Source organism: Argiope bruennichi, chromosome 9 (genome assembly GCF_947563725.1).
Source record: "Argiope bruennichi chromosome 9, qqArgBrue1.1, whole genome shotgun sequence".
Taxonomy (NCBI): domain Eukaryota; kingdom Metazoa; phylum Arthropoda; class Arachnida; order Araneae; family Araneidae; genus Argiope; species Argiope bruennichi.
The window spans coordinates 27376548-27388902 of NC_079159.1; the positions used below are offsets into that span (position 1 = coordinate 27376548).

The 12355-nt window shown below is 31.6% G+C and overlaps 1 protein-coding gene across 1 annotated transcript in view; it reads right to left on the reverse strand.

Moving 5' to 3' along the window:
• LOC129984682 (glutamate receptor ionotropic, NMDA 3A-like) overlaps nt 1–12355 on the reverse strand; it is a 332243-nt gene that overhangs the window by 118188 nt on the left and 201700 nt on the right. The window contains exon 2 of the mRNA XM_056094615.1: nt 6596–6946. Within this exon, the coding sequence (XP_055950590.1) occupies nt 6596–6946 (351 nt within the window). The remainder of the gene's footprint in view (nt 1–6595; nt 6947–12355) is intronic.

The following is a 12355-nucleotide window of genomic DNA, read 5'->3' on the forward strand; positions in this document are numbered from 1 at the left end:
GGAATCGGGTTTCGCACCTGAAACCTTCTAGCTTGGAAACCGCGATGATTACGGTTTAAGAGCAGAATCTTGCTATAATAAGTGTTTTGTAATGCACAGGCAACGTTTTAACATTTAAACATATAATCAGCAAGAATGATCTCCTTAAAACACTCTCATATATTCTCTAATAAAGATGTTACTCTCTCCTTTATATAATGCTTTTGGAACTTGAGAAAGATAGTGAATGTTATGAGTGCTCAGAATTTTATTTTCAGAGTTCCTCTCTTGAGCATTTTGTGTTTTGTAGTATAGTGAATGAAATCAAATATGTATTTTGGACGACTTATTTTTAGTTAATAGAAATCAAAATTTGACTCAGAATTAAAATTACTTCAAAAAAATCAAACACTAAAATTTCACTTATTTAAATCGTTGCGTTTTGAGTTTTTAATTACTGACAGACGTTCAAACTTATTGATAGATTTAATTCAAAACTTGATACAGATTTGCACTTTAAATGCTAAAACTGTGTGTTAAATTTTTACCAATCAATCTATTTTTGTAGATATCGCGTTTACTTCGACAATTAGATGGATAGACTTACTTGATTTCGTTCAAAACTTGATATATGAAGATACTATACATAATATTTAATTCATCTAGCTGAAAGCATTTTTTCACTATCTTGTTCCCTAATATAATGACAAAACGATAAACAAAACAGAATTCCAAAAAATCGTTGCGTTTTTGAGTTTTTACTTACTGTCAGATGTTCAAACTTATTGATAGATTTAATTCAAAACTTGATACAGATTTGCACTTTAAATGCTAAAACTGTGGATTAAATTTTTACCAATCAATCTATTTTTGTAGATATCGCGTTTACTTCGACAATTAGATGGATAGACTTACTTGATTTCGTTCAAAACTTGATATATGAAGATACTATACATAATATTTAATTCATCTAGCTGAAAGCATTTTTTCACTATCTTGTTCCCTAATATAATGACAAAACGATAAACAAAACAGAATTCCAAAAAATCGTTGCGTTTTTGAGTTTTTACTTACTGTCAGATGTTCAAACTTATTGATAGATTTAATTCAAAACTTGATACAGATTTGCACTTTAAATGCTAAAACTGTGGATTAAATTTTTACCAATCAATCTATTTTTGTAGATATCGCGTTTACTTCGACAATTAGATGGATATACTTACTTGATTTCGTTCAAAACTTGATATATGAAGATACTATACATAATATTTCATTCATCCAGCTAAAAGCATTTTTTTCACTATCTTGTTCCCTAATATAATGACAAAGCGATAAACAAAACCGAATTCCAAAAAATCGTTGCGTTTTTGAGTTTTTACTTACTGTCAGATGTTCAAACTTATTGATAGATTTAATTCAAAACTTGATACAGATTTGCACTTTAAATGCTAAAACTGTGGATTAAATTTTTACCAATCAATCTATTTTTGTAGATATCGCGTTTACTTCGACAATTAGATGGATAGACTTACTTGATTTCGTTCAAAACTTGATATATGAAGATACTATACATAATATTTCATTCATCCAGCTAAAAGCATTTTTTTCACTATCTTGTTCCCTAATATAATGACAAAGCGATAAACAAAACCGAATTCCAAAAAATTATGTTTTTCAATCTCAAGGAGGTTTGAAATGTAGAGATTAGCCAAAATCTCGAATTCGAATTATTTGACGATTAGAATTCTTTTTCTTTTTCTTTTTTTGTTTTACTACATTTGGTACACCAAGTTATACAACCGAAAAACTATATATTTATAATAAATAAAAATTTGAAATATTTTTGTCGTAAAAAAGCATTTTGTCGGTATGGCGAAAGTGTCAGGGAAAATATTTTTCATTCTTCTCAATAAATGTATGAAATAAAGAGTTGAAAAAGAAGAATAGTTTAAAACTTTGCCAATGTCTATTTCTACTTATAATATCAATGAATGCATATGTTTGTGCATGCGTGTGTGTTCTGCTGCTCTACAGGCTAGACTGCTTGACATAGAATTTCCAACTTTGCACATACGTACTTTGAAAAATGGGAATATACCCCCTGACAGCGAATTCTTTTAATTTTTAATTAGAGTTTCAATTAAGTAAATATTAAACGAAACTCTGGTGTTTTTAAGCGATAACTTACGAAAATATTACATAACAAAAATAATTCTCACATTTTCTTAAAATTAAAAAAAATTGTGTTCAACGATATCATTTTTTTAACATATGAGTTAAGTTTTTATTTTTAATCAATTTTTAAAAATTATTTTTAGCATATTTCCCGACTACTTATTTCACAAAAGGAGAATAAAAAAAATTTAATGTTCACGAGTACACTATTCGTACACGGGAAAAATGAACTTTTATTAACTTGTTGTCATGATGTACATAAAAGTTTAAAGCGAAAGATTAAGTTAACTTTCATGGCAAACTAAAACCAAAAAGTGCAATTTTCAACACGTGTCTATAAAAAATAAACATGAAATATGATATTTTCTATAACTCCCAGAGCAAGAAAAAGGTTTCTGTGAACTTTAAAAAATATTTATATTGCCGCATTGAAAAGAGACGGTCGAATCTCCTTTGTCATAGCACTGATCTCCTAATCAAGAGATTGTGAGTTCGAATCCCGCTAGAGACAATGCTATTCACAGTTTCTGTAAGTATTTGATTACTTGACTTTATGTTTTCCTTTATTTCATGTTCCAGAAGATACTGGACATATCTTTAGTTCACCAGACAAGTGTTCTGGACTTTTCTTACTGTCTCCAGAAAAGTATTCTGGAACTTTCCCTGCTAGTATAAAAGCAAAAGATTTGTCAGTCACTGTGGTCTGAGCTCAGAGTTGAGTTAATAAATTGTTTAGCTCCACATCTTGTGTGTGTCATTGAGTTCCACACTTGAGTGCCTACGCGACAATATTATTAACTAATAATTATGTAGTTAATACAAATATGGAATACTATATATTATATATATATATATATATATAATACAGCTCACTGTGTGTGTGTTGGCGCTCTGCAGGTCAGACCGTTCTACCTAAAGCTACCGAATTTGGCACGTGTATACCTTCGAGGTCGGAAATATACACTCTCGGAGCGATTTTTTATTAGAATTTTAATTAATTAAAAATCAAGCGAAATTTCGGCATCTTTCCGCTATAACTTCCGAAAATATAGCTAAAATTGATTTTTACATCGCATTGAAACTCAAAAAATAATATTTTCAATAATACTAATGGTTTGACCTATAAATTAAACTTCTATTCTTAATGAATTTATAAAAAAACAATTTAATCATGTTTTGCAACAATTTATTTTGCGCAAAATAAAATTTAGGCTGCACTTGCTTGTTACATGCTCAATGGGGAAAATGAACTTTTATCAACGCGTTGCCATCATATTGACCAAAACTTAAATTAAAAAATAAGTTAACTATCATTTCAAATTAAACATATGAATGCGTAATTTTCAACACGTGTCTGCATGAAACGAAATAAATATGAAATATGATATTTTCTGAAAAGTAAATACAAGGATTTTCTGTGATCTTTTGCTAATTCAATGAAACAGTTTTATTTAAGGCTAATACAGTTTAAAATGTAGAAATATACTCTAATTGAAATCTAACAGCTAATTTGTAAACCTTTAGTGACAGATACCCATCAGCTAACTAAATGGCCTAAATGAAATAAATAACTATATTTTATGTAAATTGAGCTAAAAAATGCTGATGAATTGCAAATTTTAAATTTTTACATATATCCTCTGCCATATGAATCATACATAACAAAATATTCTTGAGACGCTAATATCTTAAAATAAAAAGAGTCGCATTCTAATCAACAAAATCAATTACTAAAGCTAGCAGATTTATGAAAATTTTAACATTACAATTCTATAAAAACTGGACACTTCATCGACCATCTCAAAGAAGCCAATTATCTCCCATGGTTTCTCAAGAGTGATTGGCCTAGATTATGAAAATGTTGGTTGTTCTAAAATCGTAATACCCAAAATTAATAAATCGGTCCGATTTCATTGCAGAAGATAGATACGTTTATTCATTTATTTAAAAGTTAGAGTGCCAAAAATATTTTGTAGAATATGAATCCTTAGGACCAAAGAACTGCCTAAAATTTAAATTTCATGATATTTAGAAGTATATTTATAAACCAAAAATATAATTATTGACATCATTTAAATCCTTTGGAAAACACATCTAAAAACTGAATTTTATGATGAATCTGCGAAATTTTTGTTGAATAATTCTTTAAGATATTATATAAATTACGAAAATTATTCTGCAGTGCACATACAAATTCAATGCCGAGCGACTATGCTTTCAGTTCTCGTAGGTTTTTTTTAAAAAAAAGACATGCTTGGTTTCAGTAAAAAATGTCTTTATATTAATTGCAGTTTTATTATTTCCCCTATAATTTAAAACTGAATTTTATGGGCGCTGATAGAAAATTAGAGAGAGATACGTAATACAATGAACAGAATGGCTTAATGCTCACATAATAGTATAAGTGACTATCAAAATTTGAAGCTGAAAATTATTTTGCTGAGAAACCTGTCATTAAATCAAGTTACATATAATATTGATTGAACATTTTAGCGAGCATTAATACTGGCGAACTAGCTGGTCGCCAAAGGTGGCTAGTATATTATATACTCACAGATTATTCACTCCGATCGCGTCCCATCATCTTATTTTCAAACAGTATTATGCATATGCATCTAACAGGAAAAATAGTCAAAATGAAGCAAATATTTTATTTTGCTTCATAAATGTTCTGATTAATTATGGATTTATATTTATCTTATGAGTCATCTTTAGTAAAATATTCGTGAGACATTTTAAATAAAAAGATAAATATAGCTATTTTATTCTTATAATTTTTTTTTTGTTTTTTCATTGTATTATGATTTTCTTATAATGGAAAGTCCGTTATAATCAAAATTCCGTTCTTATAATGGGCCTTAGTTATAGTTTTGGAGTTCATATTATTGGAAGCAAAAGCTGCTCTTATAATGCCCTTTTATTACAATAATATGTCACAGAAACTCTTTGGAACTTAGTGAATGATTCGTTCCTGAATCTCACTTGTAAAACGAAACATGCGTTAAATGGAAAAAAATTTTTCCACAGGAATGAATAAAAAGTAGGTCAGTGCGTTCCATTAAAAATATTGAAATTTATGATAATGTAATAATGCGCGCTTTTTTCATAAGAAAAATATCTAAAGACATTTGTTTTTGGCTACGCTTCAAAATTTGACAAAAAGGAAACATAGTTTTATTGTTAAATAAATTTCTAGCTCCCGCAGTCACTGCCTTATCAGGGTTCCTCTCAATATCCGATGCAATAATTCCCCATGCTTTCAGCATCTCTCTTATTTCACTGGCAGAATATTGTTCTGTTTAGTCTATTAGTTCTTAATCTCCTGATCAAACCTCCGAGGCTTTTTGCTGTATGCAGCTTCATAACGTCTTCTGTAGTTCTGGATATGATCTTTTAGCTGCTCATCGGCATCGTTTCTATTCACCTGTAGTTCTATAATATTGACCTGAGGCAAAATCTTTTCAATCAAGGCACCACAGGCACTTGCTCAAACACTCGAAATCACAGTCAACAACGCTATTCAGCCAAAATTTCTCTCATGTAAATATATGGGGTCTCTTCAAACAAGTTCTTAACACAGATTGATATAGGCCAATCCAAAATGTGACGCCATTGTTTCTCCTCGCCATTCGTTCCGTGAAACATCGCTCTTCATTTTTAAACATTTTTTTTTACAAGCGATTCCTTTTTTTAACATTTTGTTTCGCTCATTATTGGATTCTTTAATTATTTGTAAAAGGAGGTTTGATCGGATTCACAAGCAAGATAAATTCTTTTTGGAATAAATTACACCATTTAATTTAATAAAGTATAATAGAATCAAGATTATACTTGAATATGGGTTTAGCTGTTTTTTTTTTTTTTTTTTTTTTTTTTTTTAATTATGATGTCTTTTTAACTGATGTGGCAAAATTATTCACAAAAAATGTGCAAAAAATAATTTCTCTAAGATAAATGCTAATTTGAATATTGTGCAATGGGTGTATACCTTTTAGTTTAAAATTTAAATCGCATTCCCATTGGAGGAGGTTATTTGTGTTACAATTATATTTCTGGAACCCCTTTTACCAGAAGCAAAGGCTGCGGCTATGGGATGCTGTAAGTTATAATTTCAAGTGAAATTATAACTAAAGTCAAATAATATTTAAGACTAACACTTAATAATCCATAAATTAAATCGATGCCAAAACTTATTACGCAAGACTATAGCATTTTTTTTAATTTGAGCTCAAGAATCATTATATATTATATTAATTCTATGTGATCCAGATTTTTGCCAGCCTTAAGCAGACTCGATTTCCTGCTTGTAGGAATTCAAGCAGAAAATCAAATTCTACAGATACCATTATTTAGATTCAGTTTTGAAAGCATACAAACTTTTCTGGCGCAAAGTAAAATTTAGACACAGAAGTTTCATAAGAAGAAAATTGCTTTTACTTACAAGTATCCATATCCATCTTCCATTAAGCAGACCAGCCTTACGAGCCTGGCGGAATATCCTCTCGGCAAGAAGTTGGCCACATGCAACCACGATCACACGAACTTCACTGTGGAGGACTTCGGCCACCATCTCGAACAGCTGGCCATCGCTGAGTCGGTCGTTGAGAATGATTTGGAATTTGTTGCCTCTGATGTAATGGTGGTAGAGCGTGGCGGTGAAACTCATATAAAAGGTGGAACTGTCTCGGATCACTATGGCTTGGGCCCAGCTGTTGTAGGAAAGGAGCAGACCAGTGGCGTGGGCTAGATCTTCAGCATTTGGATCAAGGCTTAGATAGTAAGGATGCACACTCTGTTTGAAGGAAAAAGAAGAATCTTTTAATTATTTTTGAAAGAAAAATATGCATTTTTATAGCAGTGGCGCAACAAAAGTCATGGGATATCACCTAAAAACGTGTCGACCGCTTTTTTACTCGGCGAAGTGCAGCAACTCGATATGGCATGGACTGAACTAGTCGTTGAAAGTCCCTTGCTGAAAACAATATGCCTTGATGCTTCTACAGACGCCCATAATTGCGAAAATGTTGCCGGTGTAGGATTTTTGGCACGAAATGATATCTTGATTATAAACCATAAATATTCGATGGGGTTTATGTTGGGCGATATAGGTGATCAAATAATTCAATGAAATTGTTCAGCATGAAATTTTCCAGAATGTTCTTCAAATCAGTCGCGAATAGTTGTGTCCAGTTGATACGGTGCATGATTATTCATAAAAATTCCATCGTTGTTTGGGTACATGAAATTCATGAATGGCTGAAAGTTGTCTCCAAGTAGCTGAACATAACAATTTCTAATCAATGATTGGCTCAGAGGAACCAGACCATCCCATATAAAAATATCCCAAGCCAATATGGAGTCACCACCATCTTTCACAATGCCTTGTTAGCAACTTGGGCCTGCGCCACATTCAAACCCTACCATCAGCTATACTCATCGTAATCATCTGACCAAAGCACTATTTTCCAAACATCTTGAGTCCAACCGATATGATCATGAGCTCAGGAGAGGTCCTGTAGACGATGTCGTGCTGTTAGTAAAGGCAATCAATTCGGTCTTCTGCTGTTATTGCACATTGCAATAAAATCTTTCTGTAATGTTCTAATGGACTGTGTTCCATAATGTTCTAATGTAATGTTCCGTCGTACGTCGCACATTGATTCATACGTTTATTTCACGCAGGATTGCTTGTATTTTAATACCAACAATTCTACGCATATGTCGGTGGTTTCATTCATTATGTGTAGGCGATCGGCCACTACGTTGTCCACAGTGGCAGATTATGCCTGAAAATAGATATTCCCGGCACACTCTTGATACTGTGGATCTAGGACTGTTGAATTCCCTAACGATTTCCGAAATGAAATGCCTAATTCGTTTAGCTCCAAATATCGCCTCCGCAATGAAAGTCTGTTAATTCCAGTGCGGCCATAATCATGTCAGAAAAATTTTCTCCTACTAATGTATTGCCCATCAATACATTTTGTATGTGATACTACTGCTATCTGTTTATTTGCATATTATCATCCCATGACTTTTATCACGACAGCGTAGTTTTTATAAATTATGTAATATTCAAAATTAAACATACATAAAATTTTCTTTCAGTTTTCAAGCTTACGTTATTACTACATGCCTACATATTGAATTTCACAATTTATATTAAAAGTTGAAATCCATTGATATAAGTACAATCTAACATGTTTCAAGCAGCAACCTTGTCAATAAATAAGTGTAAAAAGTGTAGAATGCAAAAATAGAAATAAACTATTTAGATCACTTATTGATGAAGGAACTACTGGCACCAGTTTTGCTTTTAACCCTTAACTGGGGAGGTGAAATTTTAGGACTTAACCGGGGAGGTGCGGTCTACGACACCGCATTTCATTTAGACTCAAATTAAATTTTCTAATGAATGTATTAGTATGAAATACTGCCAATATATTTTGCAGATATTTTTCTTGATATATAGATATGTTTTAGAAATTTTTCAAAATATATTGTCATTGAAAAAAGTAAATGCATTGGAACATACATTTTCTTCTCAAATGACATGTTACAATAAATAATATTCTTGAAAAAGCATATTAACTTTTACTTTTTAAATCATATTTATTTTTACAGTATATGAAGGTATATAGAAGACAATATAATGTAAAATTCAACAATTATATGAAAAAAAAATGACAATGGGTAAAATTGGCCTTTTTTTCATCGGCTTGTGTGACTTTCATAGCACGGTTTTCTAACGCATTTTAAACATACAGATTAAGAACTAGTATAAAAATCAACCTATAAATTCTGTATCTATATCTCTTGGTATATTAATATATTTTATAAAGTTTTGAAAACACATTATCACTAAAAAATTGATTATGTTTGAACTTACATATCAAAATCAGTTCAATGCGAACATTCATCGAAAAACTCTTCTGTATAATTATTCTTATCATTAAAATCACTTTATGCTTCATTTAAAAGTGTCTGGAGCACTGCTTCATAATAGGATCCGTAAACTGGATGATATTTCGGGGCCCAAGTTTTAGCGCCATCTGCTAAGTGTGGTTTATTACTGGGACACTAACAGGGAGCTGCGGTCTTAGAGACCGCGCTCGAAGAGATAACTGAATTATTTTAAAAAGCATCCGCTGAAATCGGTTGAAAAAGTGCACGTGTATTGAAGGTTACAAAACAGGAAGCTACAGGGTCAATCCATTCAATTGAGCTAAAAATAGAATAGGGCTGATAAAAAATCCATCGCTAGCGGTCTCACAGACCGCACGTCCCCAGTTAAGGGTTAATCACCAATACTGAAACGTACATTGTGAAATAAAATACAAGCACGTTCGTAAAAAACTACAGAAAATATCCGTATGTTATATTGTTATTTATCGCATTACAAATTGTTGTGTAAATTACGAAATTAATTCAATTTTGCATAACAAACTACATAATTAATGATAAATTATTGCGTATTCTGTAACTGCCTCTATTGTTAATGACGAAAGCGTAGCGTTATTTCAGTGGAAGCTATGCAAGCGATCAGTTAGCGTATTCCAATTCCAATGAAGATTGAGGAGGAAGGGCAAATGGCAAAATTAATAAAGGAAACCAGGTGTTGCAGATTACGTAATATCTCTCCCGCGCTTGATCACGTGCAAATCACATTCTCTGTGGAGCATGCGCATTACAGGGACCGAAACCAAGAGATAGAAAGAGGGAGAGTAGCTAGATGGTTATGAGAGGTTTTTTTTACATTACATTACGATTACTTAGAAATGTCAGATGCAATAATATTGAAATGTAAATGCGTGTGATGTTATATATAGTTTAATGGTTTAAAAAGAACCGAGCAAGCTCTGTTATTCGGAATCCTGGAATTTCTACGGTGGAGTTAGCCACAGCAGATTTCTAAAGGATTATGCAATTTTGATTATGACGAAAATATGAATTCGTGAAACCGTGAAATGTATTGATAATCAAATTGAATCTTTTTTTTGAAAATGGAAATTTTTATTGTAGATGGCCTAAGCAAAATAATATAATTGGGTTTGCTTTTGTCAACCAAAACAAGCAAGAAACTGTTCAGAAATCTTCTTTAGATTAAACAACTATTGCAGTGTCTTCAAAGCGGAAACAATTGAAATTAGGAAAGCTGTTGAATACACTGTAAATAATAAGATAAAAGACGTTAAAATTATGCCAGAATTCAGATAGATCCGTTATGTTCTCAATTCTCTTTCTAAAAAGTAAATAATTATACCAAACGAATGATTGGAAATTATCAATAAATCAATAAGATTGAATTATTCTAAATAAAGGCGTATATTGAAGTATATTGGAAATAAAAGGTAAAACAGCCAAGGAAAAGTTGTTACAAATAAAAGGAAATCAATTAAATTTATTTCAATAATTCGTAGAATCAAATTAAACCTTATAGTAAGATAAAATGATTAATTGATAACAATATAGTTGACGTAATTCCACAAAAAGCAGGAGGACGCTAAGCTCCTCTGATAATGTCAGTACCAAGAAGATCCGAGGAAATTTTTATTTCAACCAAATTCGTATTGGCCATAGTGTTTTAAGGTTCACCAATTCATATTATTTGGTGAAGATAATAAGTGATTTTGGGGACAATAAAGGGTAAGACAGCGTGCATCATCCAAGAATGTGAGCTTTGGAATAGCCAACGGGAATCTTCTGGAATAGTCATTGTGAATTTTTACATTTATCCAGCCAATGTCTTTCTGGTTGGATGACTGTAAAAATTAAATCCTCAATGATATTCCAACTTGTTATGAGCTCTGCCATCCTGATTGTTGAAATACAACTGACTAAATAACGGGACAATGTTAGTCATCATCAACTATGAATATCCTTTTTGTTTCTTCATTATATTATTTTACATTTGCATTATTTTCAACTTTTTCAATTTTTTTACTATCAAATATTTAATTCCATTAATCGGCAATCAGAATGATTTATATTCAAATGAGCCAGTTGTCGATGTTTGCCTTTTGGTGATATCTTGTTCTGTAGATGGTTACTTCACGATAAGCCATCGTTTCCTGGCTTATCGTGAGTCTGGCTTCAGCTTCGGCGAGGTTTAAACCTTGTAAATCAAATCATACATTGTTATAGTTTGTGTATTTTCTACCTCGTAACCGGTTGTCTGCCTAGCAACTCTACGGCAGATAACAGTGTACTCTTTTTTTTTACATAGCTGTTAAGGTAAGGTATTTCCAAAACGAACTGGTGTGAAAAAAAAAAAACAAGTTTTGTCGAAACCATGGCAACGGAGAGGGAGAAAGAGGGAAGCGTAGAGAAAACGAGTGTCCCTGAAACGCCTATAGAAATTACACAGACTATAGTTACAGTTTATAATAGTGGAAAAAAATTCACAAAATGTTAGTTCCTTGCGAGATCAACCAGCTAAGGCACTTTGCCGAGAAGTATTCCTTAATGAACGACTTCTGCAAAAAAGAGCATAAGTTGAATAATAAAATAAAGTTATAAATAAAAATGAACCGAGAATTAATTAACTTGAAAAAGTTATCATTATTAATGCTCAATTTTGTTTTACCCTCAACATTCAACATGAAATATTAAGATTTGACATTTCCCCCCTCTTTTACGACGGCTATCTTACAGCTTTTCAAATTTTTCTTTCTTATTTTCGTTTCCGGTACCTTTTATACGCAGATAAATAGCAAACAACTCTTACTGTTCTTTGTTTATCATCAAACATAAGTTGAAACCCTTTCAACTATGGCCTTTATCATTAAATTCTAGTTTTTTTCCTCGTTCTTTTCTAAAATATAGCTGGCTATAACATGCGAATAAACATAAAAAGAGCAATAGTAGTATAAATATTTTAATCCAGAGTCTTTTGTAGTTCTTGATAAAGAATATCTAAGTTTCCTTATTTGCTGACTCTTAACGACCAAATGCACTCAGTCTTTCGGCATTTTGATTACTTTTTGCAAATCGGAATGCACGACTTTGCTTGCCCTCCATTTTAAACCACACAAGATTCGAAATTTGAACTGACATGTGACTCGAATTTTCACTGTTTGACCGGGGTTAAAGTATGTCATTACGTTAGTGATAATTTTTTTTTTTTTTGAGAAAAGTCTATAAAATATTTACATTTTTGAATGTTTTTTTAAAAAAAAAGTTTGAGAGAACACGTAAGAAA